At 36.1% G+C, this 21,555-nt stretch overlaps 1 protein-coding gene across 1 annotated transcript; it reads right to left on the bottom strand.

The window, feature by feature from the left end:
• Positions 1–4,083: 4,083 nt before the first annotated feature.
• LOC104603446 (uncharacterized) lies at positions 4,084–5,554 on the bottom strand. Its single transcript, XM_010267470.3, has one exon. It carries the CDS (start codon positions 5,467–5,469, stop codon positions 4,375–4,377), a length of 1,095 nt encoding a protein of 364 aa, XP_010265772.2. The 5' UTR covers positions 5,470–5,554; the 3' UTR covers positions 4,084–4,374.
• Between the last annotated feature and the right edge of the window lie 16,001 nt (positions 5,555–21,555).

Genomic DNA, 21,555 nt, shown 5'->3' with positions numbered 1-21,555 from the left:
GTCTTTAGGCATGCCTCAGAGCTTTTCCTCCAAGTTTTCATGAGCCCAAATTTCCAACATATAGAATCAAAATGCCTGGTGTGAGTCAGTCCCCCTCTATTGGCATGAACCATGCAAGTGCTCGTTGGACTAGACCCCCTCTAGAGGGCTTCTTTAAGCGAAACTTTGATGGTGCCTTGAATCTTCATACATCAGGTGTAGGATTTATAATTCATGATTGTTTTGGGGGCTTCTGTTATGCTAGAGCTCTTCGACTCCCCCCGATGTCAGCTTTGGAAGTGGAAACTTGGGGGCTTTTGGAAGGTTTAAAATTTTGTTTAGATTTGGGTATCTATTTGGTGGTTATTGAGGGTGACACCAAGGTTGTTATTCAGGCTCTATTGGAGAACTCTTCTTCATTATTTCCACTACAATTCAGTGAAATTCATTCATTGGAGTGCCAACAAGGCTAGCCATATTCTTACTAAGTATGACTTAAAATTCATAAGTTGCATACCTAGTCGATATGCCTTGAGTTTCTATTTGGTGGTTTTTGAGGGTGACACCAAGGTTGTTATTCAGGCTCTATTGGAGAACTCTATCTCTACTTCGTCCAAAATTCAACAATTGATTGCCAATTGTAGATCTCTTCTTCATTATTTCCACTACGATTTAGTGAAATTCATTCGTTGGAGTGCCAACAAGGCTAGTCATATTCTTACTAAGTATGACTTAAAAATTCATAAGTTGCATACCTGGTCGATATGCCTTGAGTTTCTTGATGATTATATTTTTCTAAGTTCTCCTTAATGAATTTTGCCTAAATGGGCTTAAAAAAATCTGCCCAACTCGACTAACCAAGCTTAACCCTGAAGCTAACCCAAATGATGTTGGGTTCTAAATTAATAAATTTAAGCTTAATCTTTTGTGTTGTGCAAGACCCGATAATGAGGTTTGCACCTTTGACTCTGTTTGGAAGGAGTACAAATACAAATATGTGTGGTATAAATATATACAAAATAATATAAAATATAAGGTTTTGCACTCTACATATTTGTTTTTGTACTCTTTCCAAACTGAGCCTTTAGCCAATGTTTGGTTTGAAGGAAAAGATAGGGAAAGGAAGGGAAAGACAGGAAAGGTTATATAGGTTTCCCTCTCTTTCCCTGCATTTTCCTTCAAATGAAACATAGCTTTATGCTCCCGTTTGGTTTGCGGGAAAATTTGGGTGGGATGGGAAAAGATGGGATGGGATAGGAAAGTGTAAAAGTTTACCTTTCCATTGTTTGGTTTTATATATGGGAAAGTAATAGCAAAACACTGTTACAGGGGAGAACAGAGAAGAGGAAGATGGAGGGAGAGACAGAGAATTCCATGACTGAAGTTTTGAAGATATCCTCCGGCACTGATAGTCCCCCCTCTGCCAGTGCTTAATTGGCCACCGTGCAGTGGTCCCCCCCCCCTTCTTCGCACTTTCTCTGTGACAGAGGATGATCGGAGACGAATAGCCGCTATGGGGTGCTCTGTTTCACCAAGAGGAAGACGAATAGTATTTCGTCAGCGGAAAGTGAAGATGTAATAGTGTTGCGAAGACGATGACAGTGCTCTGGTCACCGCTGTTGTGGGGTGCTTCGGTTATCGCCGCTGGTATACTCCGGTCACTGTCGCTGGTATTTCCTGTGTTCGTTGTCGGGAAGACGATGAACAGTGTTGCGAAAAACAAAACACGAAAGAAGAAAGAGAAGAAGAGAGGAGAGAGGGAGGAAGGGAGTGGCTGAGAGGGTGTGCTGCCACCGCTACTCTGCTTCTGGGTTTGAATGGGGAAGGGGAAGTAATAGTGGTTTCTCAATTTTTCCACCGGGGTCACACTGTTTTGGTGCAGCCCCAATTCCATCATTTTGAGATCTGTCATCCCACATTTTTTTCATCTAATCCTTCTATTTCCCTTTAAACTAACTAGAGAACATCCCATCCTACAAACTAAATAGAGTTTGTTGGATTTTAATCTCATAAGAGATTAAATCTAATGGGTTTGATTGGTCAATTACATGAGAAATTGCACCTACACACTTGATTGAAAAATTAGCTTTTCTCTTTCAAAACCCAGTTTTGAACTTGTCCCACATTGAAAAATTATAAGTTTTGTTTTCAGTAGTTTAATAGGAACTGATTTACACTCCTTAGAAATAGTAGAGGAGAGTATGGGGGTTTGATACTGCGCAACGTGCGTGCATGCATGTGTGTGCGGCTTTGGTTTTGGTGCGATGCTAATCGTTGATCATCATTGATGAGATCAACGGTCACGATTTGATCGGGTGTGATCAAAAAGCACAATTCAAAGTTAACAGTCATTAATTGTTAACTACTTTTTAAACAGTCACAATGTTTGAATTTGTGACTGTTCAAGGTGCCTTCTCTGAACCAGTACCTACATTTTCTTCATATCTCTTCATAAACTACTTAAGGAGCATGAATCAGACTTCAAAAACACACATTTTCGAAATCCACTTTCTCTCTCTCTCTTTCACTGAGTGGGGGCAAATAATGTTCTAAAAACAATGTCTTCAGATGCGTCTCATAGCTTCTCCTCCAAAGTTACAATGACCCCATTTTTCCAACAAGCCTTAGGATTGGGCATGGGATAACCCTAAACCCGACTCAACCCGTGAGAATTGCACCACCCCTACATTTATGTATGTTTTCCCAACGAGGCCGTAATATTAGACCAACCTTGTGAACGTAAGGTCCACCATTAGGCTGACGTGGCATATTGTAATTCGATGCTAAATGATTGTACGCAATATTTAGTAGCTAGCAACAGTGGACCTGAATCTTCCTTGAGAGTCGAACTTGTGATAATATCTTTGACGTCGCTTGACCCAAACTGAGCACTGAACTATTTCCCCATCTCCCAGGGAGCGAATGAATTGATATTTTTGTACGAGTTCAGATCTGCGCCCCACCACGGGGCGCTCACAATCTCCCACAGCGCATCCCTGCCTTGTATTAAGAATATCTTCTAATGATCACATTATTGGGTCTGATATTATCATTGAGAGATATTCCCAACACATGGCAGCAATGCGCTATGAGACATTGTGGGGCACCCTTGTGGGGTGCAGATGTGAATTCATTTTGTACAGTAAACACATGGTAAGATGTGGGCAATCAGATGAAAAGGTTTTATGTTTTTTCCTTTCCTTTTTTTTCCATCTTTTGATGGTTTTTTTTTTCTTGGTAAACATCTTTTGATGGTTCCGGGTTGTCCATATCCGACTCTGAAAAATCTAGCATGTGATTGAGATTGTCTGGCTTGACAGTTGACACAAAGCCATCCGAAAAATCTATTTGGGTACTACCCACTCACTTTTGATTGAAGCCTTGCACGGTTAAGATCGAACACAATAGCTTATCTCTTCTTAAAACAAGCCTTTTTTGAATGTCCATTTGGTTTGTGATCATAATAGGAATTGGAATTGAATTCTGAAATCGAAATCAGAATCACCCATTTTTCATTGCCATTTATTTGTAAAATGATACCGGTTCATTGTCACATAGTCATTTATTTTAAGATATTGTTTGGTAAAATATTTATTAAATAAATGTTTATCTTGATTTGTATGAAAGCCATCCATTAGAATAAGCTTTATTTTAATATTTCTCCCACATCAAAGCGATTTATTTACTGTTCAGCTTATATGACACTTAATGACATCTATGATTCCTAGATGTCAAATAACATCAAAAATCGTTTATCAACCATTTTTCTCTTTTTTTTTCCAAGATAAAATTGATACAAAATGTTTATTAATTGAGCAGTCACAGTATCAAAGTATCAAATAGACTCTTAATTATTTATCAATTGAAATGAGATTGTGCTGACATGGCCATTTTGCCAGGAAGGAATGGGAATTGAAATCTCATTTCACCCAACCTCTATCCCACAAACCAAACGGACCCTAACCCACTTCAAACTTATTACTTTACCACATGGCCACTGTTTGCAATCTTTTTTTTATTGAAAAAAAAGCCCCTCTTAATCTTTCTTTTTATAGAAAAATCCCCACTTTAGTAAACAAACAGTACAAAGACGACTCGTGTAAGTAAAACTACAACGAAGACCCTTGACGTTTCATTCGTTTCCAACAATATTCCTGAATAATAAAAAAATTACAAAGAAAAGGCAACTATAAAAACTATTCATTATAAACTGATTACTGTCTTTGAGTCTGTTTCTCACGTGCAGGGCAGACCCTCTTTGGTTTTGTCGTTTTCCAGATCACGGCATAATTTAAAAATCCATTACAAATTTACTATAGATTAAACATAATACAGAGAGAGAGGCAGCTTCAGACCGATACCGATACTTCCGAATCCGTATTTCGGCCGAAACACTTAGCAGGTTTGAAGAGGAGAGCCGCAGAGGCAATCGTTGTTGATGAACGACGAAGCTTCGAGATGGTTGAACGGAGAACCCACCGGAATCTGGCCACATAGGTGGTTGTAGCTGAGATCCAGGTGGCCGATGTAAGCCACGGAGATTATTGATTTCGGTATCGGACCTCTCAAGTTGTTGTACGACAGGTCGAGCGCCGTGAAGTACGTTTTCGAGCCGAAAACGTCTGGTATGTCTCCTTCAATCGAGTTTCGGCTCAAGTTCAGTATATTTAAACCGGAACCGCTCAACAGGCTAGTCGGAATCTGGCCGGATATTTTGTTGCCGTCTAGATTCAGGGTCGATAGGACCCGCATTTTGCCGAGAGATTCGGGAATGGTGCCGGAGATCTGGTTCATGGACAGATCTAAGTCGGCGAGTCGGTAAATTGTAGAGATCGAACTCGGGATGGGGCCGTAGAGCTTGTTACGGCTCAGAAGAGCTCTGCTGAGCATTTGAAGCTTGCCGAAGTCGCTAGGAATCTGACCGGTGATACGGTTGTTTCGGAGGTCGAGATGCATTAGTCCGGCGAGGTTCACTAGCGACGGTGGGATTGTACCCGTGATGAGATTATCGGCAACGTTCAAGACAGTGAGGTGCTGGAGCTTTCCGATATCAGAAGGAATCTTTCCGGTGAGCTTGTTGCCAATGAGATCGAGGACTCGGAGGTAAGGAATGGAAGTGATACACGCGGGAATCTCACCACTGATTCCTTTCCAGTCGGCGATAATGAGGGTGGTGAGGCGATCGAGCTTGCATATGGCCGGAGAGATGGTTCCGGTCATGTAACCGGACCTCCCGGCTTGCTCGAAGATGGGGTCTTCTGACTCGCCGCGTAGGGTTAGATCAGCGACTCGGCCGTCGGTTGGGTCGCAGTGGACGCCGTACCAGTTGTTGCAGCAGTCATTGCCCGTCCATGAGTTGAAGATACCCAAGTAAGGCTCTTTCAGTGCAGCTTTGAAGGCGAGAAGAGCTGCTCGGTCCGACGGCGAGCAGGAATTAACGGAAGAAGTAACGGCGAGAAGGAGGACTGAGATAAAGAGGACGACACCCATCTCTCTCTCTCTCTCGTACTCTTTCTCTTTGTGACGGTTGACGTTATCCACCACGTCGGAGGCTCCGGATTATGAGAGCCTGCTGCCTGCGTCCTTTTTATATGTCCTTCTTGACGATTATGCCCCTTATTAATTCGTAATTTACGCGAGACACATTGGTAACCTTTGTGCCTTGTAGTATCTTCTCACTCACAGTAGGGCTAACGCGCGAAATTTTCAAGAATCGCTAGGAGTCGTTGTCAACTAGAATTGCACTTGTTGGGAATATTTGAGGGAAATAACCTTGACCGTTGATATGAAATCTTTGGTTTGATGGTGTTTGTGTTGTTTGGATAACACTTTTTGAATTTGGGCTGTGAGAAATAAAAATTAAGGCTCAGTTTGGAAAGCAAATATGTACAGCTTAAATACATACAAAATAATATAAAATATAAGGTTTTATACTTTACATATTTACATTTACACTCCTTCCAAATTCAGCTTAACTAAAATGTGTTTTAGGTGTTTGGTCAGAATTGCTTTTCGAAAACATAACAATTTAAAGCCAAAAAAATATTTCATAAACCAGCTTTTGGCCCATATGGGACCCGTGCGGGTCCCATTGCATTCAATTAATCTTTGCTCCGATTTGAGCTCTTTAGATTTTTCACCATATGTAACTCATAGGCTGTCTATATGGGACCTACCTTGGAAAGCAAGAAAACGTTGCGTTTCAACCAACCAAAAATGGCTTTTCACTAAAGCTTCTTTTAGTGGCTTTTTTCAAAGCAACTCAATCTACAATTCTCCCAAATGGATCCTAAATTAGGATAAAGCATAAATATTTACATATACCCAAAGCAAGGTTTAAAATATCGATATGTCCAATATGCCAGTATGGGCGTATCGGGCAAATCGATACTATTTTCTTTATTTTTTTCTAAAATCGGTTCAAGGGGGCCGGTTTAAGTCTCTTCCATCCCCTGAACTGATCAGGCCCTTGATACACTCACTATAAGGACATATCAAAAGATCCCAAAACGATACATATCAGCCGATACAGACTAATTCGTGTCGATACTTTAAACCTTGACCCAAAGACAACTTTAGTTTATGTCATATATAATGCTTTAGAAGGTGAGGTTAAGACAAACATCAATAGCTTACCAAGTTAGGAAGCCAAACTTTTATTTTTATGAAAGCAATGTTTGAGAGGTCTGTCTCCTACATGAGTCAATGAAATTCAATATTTCCCCTAAATTTTGCATCACAAATTAAACCCTCTTACCATGAAATTATGGATTTTAGTTGTATGAAATATCGGCATTTTAATTCCAAATATTGCAATTAAATTTAAATTCATTACACACACATGAACAAACATTAAAAACTAATATGTGGTTATATTATTTCTTCTATACATACCCTATTTAACTTAAAGTTATGTACATTTTGTTTCTTTTTCTAAATTTTATAAACTATTTACAAATTGGGTTGAAGTTATTATAAGAATGTATTGAATTTTGAAACTAATTTTCATTTAAATTCTTTTCGATCTAAGAGTTGATTAATTTAATTTCACTCACCAAACCAAAAGAAAAAAAAAATCTTCATGAAATTTCAACGACATTAAAACCATGGGCAAGATGGGAATTATACATGCACACTCAATTTTATAGCTAGGGGACTTGTTCTTCTATAACTAGCTAGAAATCAAGTTGACTCATCCAAATTTGAGCAATTCTACTCAGTCGAATAAACCAATTTTATAGTTAGGATGAAATTTTTAATAATTTTTATTATTTCTTTAGAGATGAATTATTTTGACAACATATCTAGGTTCAAAATATCGATACAGCCCGATACATCAGTAAGGGCATATCGGACTGTATCTTGGCTCGCTCTTCTTTTTTTTTTTTTTTTTTTAATGTTTTTCTTTGAAACTTGTTCAGGGGGGTTGGTTTAAAGCCCATCTACCCCCTGAAATAGGTGGTACCCGAAACACTGTAGAAGCATATTGGAGGGGTCCGATACGATATGTATCAATTGATACACTCTGATACGTGACGAAATTTTGAACCTTACAATATATTACTTACATTTGTATCTGTTAATTTATAGACTTGACGATTCTTGACTCGGGGAAATGCTTTTTCTTTGATAAATGAAATACATGTCTAACAAAGAAAAATAAATACAATTAACAGTATTTTCTTTTATAAAAACAGTAAATAAAGGGTATCTGTTATGCTAATTATAAGTGATTTTCAACTAATAGTCAAATAGAGGTTTAATGCTTGGCTCTTCATGATGGTTTGTCTCTCTGCCTCAATAATGGTATTTCTGAAGTAGAGGTTGAAAGTGATATCATTCTTGAGAAGGCTTAAGAATGAAAGCCTCCCGGATGGTGAGGCTATCACAATGGAAAGATTACTCAATTTGCCTGATAAATCACAGGACTAAGGGGGGAGGAATCCTTTGGAAAGGGATTTATTTATTTAGACTTTAGAACTTTAACTGTTGTTCATCCCCTCTTGTACAATCATCTCATCAAACTGCCAATTTTTCATATCCTATAGACTGAAGGGTTTGATAACCAGTCAAATAAGGGTGTCAATGGACCGGTTAATCAATTTGGGCGGATTGGATGGACCAATAAGACATATTGGATTAGACCAAACCAGTCCAAAATATTTATTAGATTGGATTAGACCTGGTCCATCCATAATAAATTTATATTGGATTTGATTGGATTGAATTTAGTCAATATCTGGTCCATTAATATAAGATAAGAATTAATATAGGTGTCAATAGACCGGATTTGGATTGAAATCAATCTAAATTAAAACAAATTTAAATATTGAATGATCCAAACATTGAATTTGATCAATCCAAAAAAGTCCAAAATATTCATTGGATTGGATTGAACCTGGTCCATTTGTAATGAACTCACATTGGATTGGATCGAATTGGACCAAATCCAATCCAATTGACACCCCTACAGTTAAGGGCTGCTTCTATTGCCCTAATTTCCCTAACCGTAGTGGGATTGTGTTCAATTAGCCAATTAGCCTACCTTCATCTCACAATAAAAGGTTCTGATGTGATACCCTTAAATTGTTAAGACTTAAAACCAATGGTAAAAAGGCTGTTTTTATCACTTTAACCTCCTCTTGACAGCCCCCGTTTAGGGTATTGGTTCCTTGAGGGCCCTAACAATGCAACATCTGACTGCCTAAGAGGAAACATAGATCTGAAATTTCGGTCATTTCTGTTGATTAACCTGAATTTCAAAACTAAAGTTTTGGGTTCAAGGCTGAAACTCCAAAAAGAAGAAACCAAAGAAAAAAGAAAAAGAAAAAATTCTTTTTATATCTTTGCTACCCAAAGACAAGCTAATATATTATTTTGAAGCACTTTTTCAAATAAGATTTCTCTACACTTCGGTGGTAACACTTCCAAATAGGTGGGAAATATTATAAGGTTAGCGGGCCCAATAAAAGGGATAAGAAGTCTAAGGCCTGTTTGGTAATAGTTAAAATGAAGAAAACTGAATGGCTTATTTTGGCTTAATGTCATGTTAGGCTGACTATTATACCCCTAAATATTTCGTTCTACAACTATCTTATCATCAAAGATAAGGTAATAAATCATTCAGTTCAGCCACTTCAGCCATTAATTATGTACCCATTTAGAAGGGCTGAAGAGGAATAACTTCTGACTTTTTAAGGTGAATCCTACATGAACAGTTTATAAGTTATATTTGGTGAAAAATCCAGAGAACCCAAATGGGCTGTCAGTCAGTCATTGGAAGGCTATCTTCAGTCTCCAAAGGCTGAGTTTGGAAGAGTACAAATGCAAATATATACTATATAAATACATACAAAATAGTGCTAAGGTTTTGTATTTGCATTTGTACTCCTTTCAAACTGAGCCAAAGTGTTGGGTCTTTTGATGGTAGTTGAGATAGTTTCATAGGGTTACCTTTGGGATGCCAAGTCAATTTAATGGGTTTCTGGGCCCACAGAAATATAAACATATTATACACAACTTCAAAGTTCATTAATAATATAATTACCATTATCAACCACAACATAAATCACACTTTAAGATGAAGCAATCAGGCATGTCAAAAAAGAGGGATGAAGAGGAAATAAGCCAAGTCAAAAAATTCCATCAAAGCACTGTCTTAGGCTCTTAGCCATTAATAACTTATCCACTTAACTAAAGATAATTAATTTCATTTCGTGACCGTATCTGTGAGCTCTCTGAATCTCTGATATGACTGTCGTGTCATAGCCTTGTTGTCATAACTAGTTCCCGGATCTCGGGTACCTAATGCCATTAATTTCTGGAGGATTCTAAGTAACAAGCCAGCACCATTTTTGTCAAAACTTAAAATGTCTGTTAGATTGATATTTGGTATTTAAAAGATGTAACTGTTTGCTGATTTCTAGAGTTTTATTAAAAAATTCAAAATAGTCAAAATCTCAAAAATTTGGGAGCTTGTCAATATAATATGGTATATCTGATGGGATGTATTGTTGAATCTTAAAAGTTTATATAATTAAAAAAAAATAAAAAATTTTAATCTTAATCAATTAAGATTTTCTCTGAATAATATTTCTTGTTTATCCAAGTGAAGATATGATAACTTCAAAGTACCCATTAAACAAGGGACCCTCTGGGTTGATCATGTATCGACTACTCCAATCCTATCCATCTCTATACCATTTTTATGTCAATTTAAATATTAATCAAATATAATTTTATTACAATGACAATAATATAAATGGTTATTACGCACTGTTAGTGTTAAGGTCTCCAGGGTCTTGGAAGGGGTTAAATACTGACCATAGAGTTAACATCTGACATGTTTTTCTGCACAAAGTGGATGCTCTCAGACTCAAATCAAACCCCCCCTTCCATTATTAAAATGGTTAATAATGGCCATTATTATTGATAGTTATTATACTATCTTAACAACAGTGCAAAGTCATAAAAATATCTCATGGGGAGGAATCAATAGAAACCCATTATGATAGTTTTTATCCAAATGCATTACATAAAAGCCAAGGTGTAGCTCACATGCAACAAAATCATAATCAATTTCATAAGGGTCTCACTCTAGTCAAAATTCAGAATTCTTTATATTAAAGGGGAAAGTCTTAGTTACAGTCCAGTTTGATTTAATTAAAAAGCTTTATATATATATATATATATATTAACCATTTGAATAATATACAGCAGAGGTTTTGTTCCTATTGACTATCCATGAGTCATTAACCTTTTTAAGTATCCAAAAACACAAAACATTATATAATATCCTGCTTAAGCTTTTCCACAAGTTAAAGCAGGTTGTCCGTGTTAAGAAAGTCCAATCGCTTTCTTGTCCAAACAAGATATTGAAGCTTGGAGACCACAGAGAAAATTAGGGAAGCAAGCATGTGCTGATGTGCAGTACTGCAGTTGGGTCTCATCCACTTTGCATGACTGACGCTAAGCTAAATGTGTGGATTTGTAAATGGAAATCTTTGGAAAGGGATTTTAAGTGAGGCCGAGTTTGACAAGTCTCTTCGCACGGGTTTTGAACTGATTAAAAGTCTGGAAGCCCAAATTCTAGGCTTTTTTCGATTGGCAATGGAAAAATCTATTGAAAAAAAGCTCCGGCCCATAAAAGACGCAAGCAATCCGAGTTTGCGCCTTTTTTTATTTTCAGGAAGCTTCAAATGAAGGTTTTATAATCTTTTAGTACTCCACATCTTCTTCAAACGTGTGGCACAACGTACACGCTTGGGAGAAAATGATTTATCTTTTGACAAAAAATTATTTGAATGTGTAAGTGGGACCACCAATGGTATGTGGGGCCCAAGTTACATATTATGTGGGGATCAATAGGGGTGAGCATTATTCAATTAAAATAAAAAATTGAACTGAAAATTTCGGTTTCGACTTTTTCGGTTTGGTTATTTTGGTTTTTGGTTAATTCAATTCGGTTTTTTGTTTTTTAAATATTTTGGTTTCGGTTTTGATTTCTAGAATTAGAAATTTGGTTAATTGTAAAAACCAAATTAACCAAACTTTTCTATATAGCATGTAATATATAATATATAATATATAACATATTATATTTAATATATAATATATTTATATATATATATTAACATATAATATAATAAAATTTTATTTCATAATATTTATTTATATATTATATGTTATGATATATAAAATATATAATATAGTATATATATTTTTGAAATTCGGTTTTAATCGAAAGCTGAATAAAAAATTTCGGTTTTCCTTTAATTCGGTTTTAGTTCGGTTTTCATATTTCTAATTCAATTTTTAAAATTTCGATTTATTTGGTTCAGTTTTTTACTGAATGCTCACCCCAAGGACCACCTTGGAAAATGTATGTGAGCCCCACATACATGTCCACACATGAATCTCACATACTTGTCCACCAACGGTATGTAGGGACCACCTTAGAAAATGTATGTGGGAACATACACATCCACACATGGACCCCACATACATGTCCACCAATGGTATGTAAGGGGTCCACCTTGAAAAATATTTATAGACCATAGTGGAAGATATGCATAGGTGAACTTGCGTATAAGACCCATTTTTTGTGATTGCACGTGGGGCTCATAACTATAAAATGCACATTTAGACATTCATATATATACAACACATATTTTCATCATATTAGCAAACGGTCTTCTAACTTTTATGGTCTTTTTGAAAATCTATAAAAGAGATTTCAACCACAGTCTTTGATCTTTCACGATGTATTTGCAAAATCTCACTATATCTTTTAACTGTCAAATTTTAGAATGGATCTTCTAAAAAAGACTAGCCAAGCAGGCACTTATTCCATTTCTTTCTTTTTGATAGATAATTTATCCCATTTTTATACCTTCAATAAATTAGGTTGAGGAATCAGAAGTTTTCTAGGCTTTGCAACAACATTTAATGACCTACTCCCACTTCAGAAAATGTGATGAAAGTCTGGTATAAGTTATAATTCATTCATTGACTTCAAGAGCACATATTGAATTGTCTAGGCATACAATTTCCCTTCTTTTCATTTTCTTCTTTATCTTATAAATCTATCTCACACTATCAAAGTGGAATACTATCTATGGACCTACCTAATTGAGACCTACTTAATTGGGGACCCACCCACCTGAAATGGCAGTACAGTGTTCCATATGAGCGGTGTGATGAAAGTACTGAACAAATTTATGAAAGTGGACAGTTTGAGGCTGTGAATTTGCATCAGCTGTTATCATAGAGCTTCTAAATTGGATTGCCTGATTTGAAGAATTTCAATTATATTCTATTTGGATTAGGGCTCGAACCAATTAAGAATTTAACAAATTCTCAACCCAACCAAACCCAAATTATACCTCTAGTTAGCACAGCGGAAACACTTCTTTTCTAACCCTCCAATAAAACACAAACACACCAATTATAAAAAAGAAAAGCATATCATTTGGTGTTTTAAATTTATAACAATCACCAGCTTGGTTATGTTTTCATGTTTTATTTGGACTCACAAGAAAATTCTGGGAAAAAGCTTTGGCTGTCCACATTTGACAGCCTGGGCTGTCGAGAGGATGTGACATGTTAATTCACACAGGCAGGGAGAGTCCTATAAGGTTTTCTCAAATTTTGCTACGATGTTTTCTTTCTTTCATTTCTTCTCTCTATTTCTGTTTTCTTTTCCATGGCTTTGTACTATTATATTCAAATATTAAATGGGTGACCTTGACTGGAATTTTCTAACCTAATTCAGCTAAACAGAAGGCTCCAAACTGACTTTTCTTTTGTATATACAACGGAGAGCATGTTTGTACCTCAATCTCCTCCTCCACGCAAATCATTATCAAAAAGGTAACTGAAGATGTTGGTGGGTCGGGTTAGGTGGTAAATCCGCATGGATGGACCCTATATGGTTAGTGTTGGATCCATCTGAATCGGGTTTCGAGTTGGGGTGGATTTCTGCTGAATCCGATCCCTTGACATTACAGCTTTCAAATATTAATTCATATAGTGTCGATTGAGTATGGGTGTACCATATATAAAGTGGAATGGGGTGGGGCGGGTTTGCTATCCCCTCTCCATTCAATCGGATTAGATTGAGACAAATTCATATCAAACCTGATTCGTTGACTTGACGAATAAAGGTGTTTGAAAATCTTTTCGTGTGGTTTTTTAGATTTTTCATAGTTTGGAAGATCAAAACTTGGTCTATTTGGCAATAAAAGGCAAGAAGCCAGAAAGATCAAAGTTCATGAAAGCCCAAAATGACCGTAAATCTAGAAGCTTCAAATCTATATTTCAACACTTAAAATCTTTCATTTAATAGCTTTATAGATCATGATAGACTAGGATATTTATCAAATGGTTTAGATCATTAAAAACAATACCCAAAAGCTTGTTACATCTTTTGACCCATTTCCGTTGTCAAAAAATCTTCCTAAAAAGATTTGCCAAACGACACCTAAATATCATGTTATGACATTAGAACATGTGTCTTTAAATTATTGTACCCTTTTTTATTTTATTTTATTTTATCTTTTGGTTTCTATTATTGCATATTTTTGTTATTGTAGTGTTTTTAATCATGAATGTGTAATAACTAAATAATGTTGATTAAGATTTAGGATAAACATTTACCCACAAGGATCCTATCTACATCTACTTACCGGACACTACAGCTGTAAGTTGGGAACATCTTCTGTATTTATATGTCACCATTCATGAGCAGGAGATTCAGATTCTCATTTGGGGCAGTGACATTTAGCCCCCTGAACTTTGAGTGAATCTTATTATTCAAAATCAAAGGAAAGATAAAGAATATATACATCTTTCCTTCCTATGCATGCATCTTTGAATGCTTAGGTTTGTTCCCATTTTAAATGCAAATATGTCTAGGAAAAAATGAATTTATTGTCATTTTCAGTAGAACAAAAAACATTTTATTATCAAAATGCATATAAAATCGAACCAAAGCGCAATTTCTATTTTGGTTCAGCATTTGCCCTTTTATCAAACACAGTAACAAAATAGAATTTATGTAGCCAACCCCATATAATTGGGTAGGGATTAGATCATGATGATGGTGATGATAACGTATCTTGAATAGAACGTCCAGAACTCAATCTCTTATTAACTGGGTTCCAATAAATGAATTCAAATCTGCCCCCCCACAGAATGCGTCCCAAAAATGTGCCACAACACATCCCAACTGTGTATTGGGAACATCTCCCAATGATAACTACAGAAGATGTTCTCAATGCATGCTGATATGTGCATGTAGGACATTTTTGGGGCGCATTCTCTGGGGAGCTGATGTGAACTCCCAATAAATCTAAACCGGTTCAAAGTTGGAACTGGACCCACTTGAGCCTTACACTCTTACTTTTTCTTGTTCCCCGAACCACATTCAAGAAAACCATATTCACATGGTCAACATGTACATAATCAACAATTCAACATGCATGTCATTGTCACCCATGATCTAGGTCCCATCTCCAATCTCCATCCAAACACCAGGGCCCTAGGTCAGGTCCGGATCTGTTCCTCACAAAGTGCTTTTCATACAATTTCACAATACATCTCAGCTGTACATCGATCGGGATAATCTTTCATGCTTGTAGGTATTTTTTTTATGGGGAGATATTTTCAATACACGGTGGGATGTGCTGTAAGGTGCATTCCATGAGGAACAAATCTCGATACCCCTAAGCCCATTTGGGAGGGCTGAAGCTTTGAAGAAACCACAAGAAGCTTAATGGGAAAGTCATTTTGGCTGAAACACAGCTAATTTAGGCATTTCTTGTTTATCACCAAACATTGCTTATAGATTATATAAATGTAACCCATCTCCCAAAGCCAAAAAGCCACTGCGTGAAAGCCTCCCAAACAGACACTTTGAAGAATTTTCAAAATTTTCCACAATTCCCGCGGAATCCTTCCCCAGATAACAACATTCCAGTAAAACCATTCATGGTGATGGATTTAATGAACATTTGAAGGCAAGCAATAAACAACGGGACCTCTTTCAGAGGCAGCTTCCAGGAACATTGCACGCAGGGATGAGCTGTAGATGAACATACGAATCAACGGCCAAGTGAAAGTTGCCAGGTGGCAAGATATGAAGTTATGGTAGTCTAACGCCCGACACACCTTCTGAGTTTAATTACCATATTAGGGTAACGTGGTGGTTTGTTCACTCGAAGACAGCAAACTCCTCATGTGGGAGCCCCATGAGCTGGAAACTAGATGGATGGAATGAGACAAAAGCCACAAGGGAAGCAATAATTAAATAGCTGAGAGAAACAGTTTTATTTTCTTTTTGGCTTACAAATTAAGCTGAAAGCTACACTTAGGTGACTAGTATATAGTTAATATAAAATTACAAGATTCAGGGTGTATTAGAGTAACAAAGTACTGAAAATAGGGATCTAAAAACATAAGGCTGCATTTGGCATACTTTCAAAGAATTAGTTCTAATGGACTTTGTAGTTTGATTTTTTTTTTTATTTCAATTTATGAAAATTTTGTGAATTAATTATTTTTTGGGGCTTAAAATTAGCTAAAAAATAATATTTTTTTTTGCCTAAAACTCATTCTTCAAAATAGTGATTGTTTGAAGCATAATTATTAATCAATATAGCCTTATTTCTTTTTAGTTAAGGAAAATTACGAGGTGGCATCCTATATGCCTAACCATTAGGGCATATGATGTCATGTGCACCTTAAAACATATAAAAATCCCAAAACTATCATTTGCATGGTTTATAAGAACATCTTGTCTTCTTCATTATTAAGTCTCTAAAACCCTAACTCTTAATCCTCCCTTGCCCATTTTCTTTCTCAAAGTTGAATGAACATGGCGTTGAACCAACATAATGATCTATATATTAATCATGTCCATTTCTATCATTTTGCAATTATACTAATTCTCTCAACTACTCAAATCATGAACCATTATTTTGATAAATTTACCACTCATCATAATGTCAATTAATAGATTTGGACTCGAGTGTTGGGGTACCTCATTGTAGCAAGTGAAAGTTAAAGCCCTAAAGTGTACAAATTCATATATCCGCCCCACAGCACATCCCCACTGTGTATTGAAAACATCTCTCGATGATAATATCAGAACCAATAATGTTATCATCGAGAGATGTTCCCAATACACGGCGGAGATCGATGTTCTGTGGGGCATTGTGGGGTGGAGATGTAAACTCAAAGTGTACTACCCCCAAAGTAAATGATACTTTTATATAAACATCCAATCGCACATTGAAAATATTCTGTGATTTTCCAAAAATCCAATTTCCTGTGTGAAAAGTTGAATTAGTAACCCAAAATGGTACCACCCAAGATGTCTTTTTCTTCGTGACAGAGCTATGGGGAAAACCCAACCCATATGTCTCTATTAATGCCAAACTCTTTCTCATGTGGCAACGTGCAAGTTAGTTCCACCCACTCCTTGCAGCTTTTTCACAAGTCACCCTCGAAGGCTATAGCTAGAAAGTTGAGGCAAAGAATTAATCCTACGCCACTGAGGGAATGAGGCTGAAAAAGCCATTTTGTTTTGCTGGGTAACTTTGGTTCAGCCCAATCACCCTATATTGTCCCTTGCCAAATAAATAACAAGCAAAGATATGATCCCTTCACGAGGGAGAAGACCTCTCTATATAAAATTATTGCAAGTGGGGCTTTCAGTGATTCGAATCATGCACTGGAATACTGGTTCTAATCTAAACCCCAATACTATTAAGCTGGATTGGGTTGTTAATACTAAGTGCCCGTTTGGGAGACCTTTCATGCAGTTCATGCAGTGGCTTTTGGCATTCAATGAGCTGAGAATTAAACCCAGAATGCCATGAAGTTGTATTTGTTAAAAAATCGGAAATCCAGAATTATTCTTACAAAAGCCTCAAAATCTACTTTCCAGTGAAGCAGCTCATCAATCAATGCAGAAGCCCTCTCAAGAAGCTCTCTCAAGCAGGCTCTAAAGCTTAGGTATCTGGCTCAATCATTCATGTAGAACTTGAGAAGGATATTCATCCATAATACTAAGCTGGTGAATATAGTGATCAACTGATGATCATAGAGGGGATGTTGGACAACATGGTTAATTTTATTTTTGAAAACAAAAACAACTGCCACATCAGCAAATATCCCATCCTTAGAGAAGAGGTCGCACAAATATAAGCCTATTTTGTATGTGTGTGGGGTAGGGGGATGGAGATGGAATACAAAATTGAAGCATTGAAGGGAGCACAATAAGGCCAAGAGAAAAAATTATTATAGAGACAAATTTTGTCAGACTTGAATTGCATTGGACAGCTCTCTCTCTCTCTCCACTCAATTAATAATCTACACGGGTAAAAGACTTAAACATCCATTCACATTTCTTGTAAATACTGAAACCTCCCCTCCTTTAGCAATTTGCCAAGATGTTTGCATGTGATATCATGAGGAGTGGGTGAAATATTTTTAAAACCTAATTTTTCTCTTTTATATTCCCTTTACCTGTTGTCCCTTGTGTTTAACTTAACTGGACAAAGACCTCCCCTCACTAAGAAGATTGGCATGAAGTTCATCAATGAAACTCGTGGTTCATCAACTGATGGTAAGTTGATGTTTCTTGCATTTGGATGTTGAACGGAGTATTAGCATGTCTTTTATTTGAGTTTTTAGTATATTTGTTAATAGTTGTTTTGTAGGCTGGTTTTAATGGCCATAGTGTTCTGAAAAAATGTTTCTTATAGTTGTGATGTTGAAAATTATAAGATGGGTTTTTTTTTTTTCTATAATTTGATTAGAAACCAATCTAATTCAAAATTCAGCCCATAAGGGTATATTAAACTTTTTAACTCCTCTATTATATATGACCTTTAGTGCATCTGATAAGGGAGGTTTCAGTCCATTTTGAAAAGAGAGGAAAGGTTTCAGTATTTACATAAAAATGCAAATGAGGTCTTAGACTGCATTTGACATTCCTTATTTTAAGGACTTATCTCCTTTCTGTAGTTAAAAACTCTATTAATATGGACATTTTAAGTGTAACAAGGAAATAAGTCTTTAAAATAAGAAATGCCAAATGTAGCCTTAATCTTCTACTCTCCAATCTATAACTTTTGTTAATTTATTTTATTACATTGATGTAATTTTTTCTTACATTTATATTTTATAGTTGAGTGACTTGAACAGTCAAACCAGACCATTCATGATTCAGCCCACGACCTAGTGTGGCCAAAAATGGTAGGGGTGAAAGAACTCCCATGTGCATAGGGCAGGTAGGGGTGAACATTTCCAGCCCATCCTACAAATTCAATATTTATATTATTATATTCATATTATATAATATTTTCAAGTCCGGATCTAAGCCCGGCCCCAGCCCGGTCCATAACCATCCTTAAGGGAGGGTTGAAGTCTGGATATAGTAGGCACAGCATTGTAAGCATGGTCATTGAGAACTCAATAAGTATTCTGACAACTGTGCCAAAAGTTATTTTTAATATTTTTTGAGGGTAGACTGGTGATATTTTAAGGCAGAGGTGTCAAAAAATTTTCTAAGTGCTTACTCTGTGCTCATCATCCTATGTGCTTACTTGATCCCTGGACTTATTTGAATCTTGTGCTTCAACCATGGTTTTAAAAACGGGCCAGACTGGACGGTCAGATTGGAAAAACTAGGAACTGGTCAGGTGACCAGTTCCATTTTTCCCCAAAACCAGATTTTTGTCAAAAACCGTTGAATTTGGTCAGCAAACCGCTGACCCAGGCAATTAACCATTTGAACCGTTCGAATAGCTTTGACTATTTTTTATTTTTTTGTCAAAACGGGCCAACCATTCAGTTTAAATGATTGGACCGTTCGATCCGGGAACCGGACCCCTGACTGGTTCATTCTCTGAATCGGTTTTAAAAACCTTGGCTTCAACATTAACAATATAAATAGTTCCAAAATCCCTTCAATAGAATAGCACCTTTGTATTACCTAAGTTATGGATTTTATATTATCTACAAAAAAATTATGATTTTATTATATTTTTAATTAATGGAGGGAGTATATAGTGCTGATAATTGATAAGAGGAAAGCTCTTGTAGTTATATTTTTAATTAATTGACAAGGTAACTCGCTTCCAAACACAACGGTGTTGAACAGTTGTGAAAACTCTCCTCCATTCTGCAAAGAGAACTTTCAGTTGTGCAAATGGTGAAGAATATAGAAGTACAATTGAATTTGCACGTTTTGTCTAGGTTTCCTCGATTTAATTTAATAGTTAAGACTAGCTGATTTGTTTTGAATCTATGACAGCCCTGCTCTCCATCTCATAGATTTGTTTTGAATCTAGTTAATTTTTCTTCAGGCTTTACTTCATTGCACTGTAAACAAACTAAACGTAGAGTTGGTTTAGTTTTGTATTGATAATTTTATACTCTTGCCAAACGATTTTTAATTGTGATAACTACAAACACGAATCCCAATATTAGAATCCACCTTTTTTACATTGACCAACTTTGAGTGCAAAAGCTTCATGATGCAAACTTTACTCTCATTTTAATTGCAAAAATGCTTTGAAATTTATGTTTATTGTCATTTTCAAGACAAATAAATTTTTATCAAACACAAGCAAAATTGAACCAAAGTTCATATATTCACTGGCCCAACATTTGCACTATTCCCAAACAAAGTCTTAAGGGTAAAAAACTAAAAATGGTAACACTTGGCCCAAATTTTAGTCTAGTGGATAGATGGCATTAGGGATGAAAAATGGATCATATGAAATTAAAAATGGCCAGAATATTATATGTTATTTAGAGAAATAAAACAGATACGTATATCATGAATTATGAAATTAAAAATGGATCATATGAATTATGAGACCTAAACCTTCTTTATTAAAAATAAAACAGATACGTATTAATTCTATATGAATACAGGCATAAATGTAAATGTTTAAATATCATCAGATCAGATGGAATCATATGGGTCAGATCATAAACGAATAGAGCCAACTGAAGGTGGCTCAGTTGGTATGTTAACTGGTTATAAAAACTGGACATTGAACCATTTTGGCCATCGGTTTGCAGGTCAAATGGTCTGACTGTTCAGTTCGAATAGATGACCTGTTTTGATATTAAAAAATATAAAAAAAGTAATTAAAATAAAAAATGACCAAAACCATTGTTTGGGTCGATGGTTCAACTACCTGAGTCAAGGATCACTGACCAAGTCAACAGTTTTTGGCCTATGAACGATTTTAGGGTGAAACGGAACCGATTGCTTGGATGGTTCTTGGGCCAACTGGTCCCACCGTCCAATCCGGTCCAACTAGGGATGCAAACGGATCATATCATATTCAAATCAAAGTATATCCAAATCCAATCCAACATTGTTAATTGCAGATCCGATAGACATGGATCCGAATTCAAATCCAATCAAGAAGTCAGATATTCTGATATGATCTGATCCAATTTGTTTTCTTTAAAAATTCATAAATTATTAAAAGAACAATAGAATATACCAATTTAAATAAAGAAAAACAAAAAATACAAGTATTTTTTTTAATTATTTTCATCATATTGTTTTTTAAAAAATAAATAATATAACAAATTTATAAAAATGCAATATAAATAAATAAATAACACACACACACACACACATATATATATATATGTATATATATATATATATGTGTGTGTGTGTGTGTAACATATATATCAGATTGGATCTTCTCGGATCAAATAGGGGACGATCCGAATCTGATACGAAGATCCGAGCTGGACTGATTGGAATTCGACCAAATAAGATTGGATTGGATCGGATCATTTGCAAATTTTCAAAACCATGTCCACAAGGTGCGTATCACCAAATACCAAAAAAAGAAAAAAAAATTATAAACCCTGCATCCTAGTTGAACTCTCCCAAGTTGCTAGTGATGGTTGTCTGTAGGGCACATAGCTTAACACTGCATCCTAGCCTCCAAGGATGTAGTCTATCCAGATTCCTTTGAATACTTCTCGTCATTAACTAATTGCTCAATCTTAACTTTTATGTTATCTGTGAGC

This window comes from Nelumbo nucifera, chromosome 2 (genome assembly GCF_055504915.1).
Source record: "Nelumbo nucifera cultivar China Antique chromosome 2, China Antique-T2T, whole genome shotgun sequence".
Taxonomy (NCBI): Eukaryota; Viridiplantae; Streptophyta; class Magnoliopsida; order Proteales; family Nelumbonaceae; genus Nelumbo; species Nelumbo nucifera.
The sequence above is the reverse complement of the archived record's forward strand: the minus strand, read 5'-3'. Positions and strand labels throughout refer to the sequence as shown.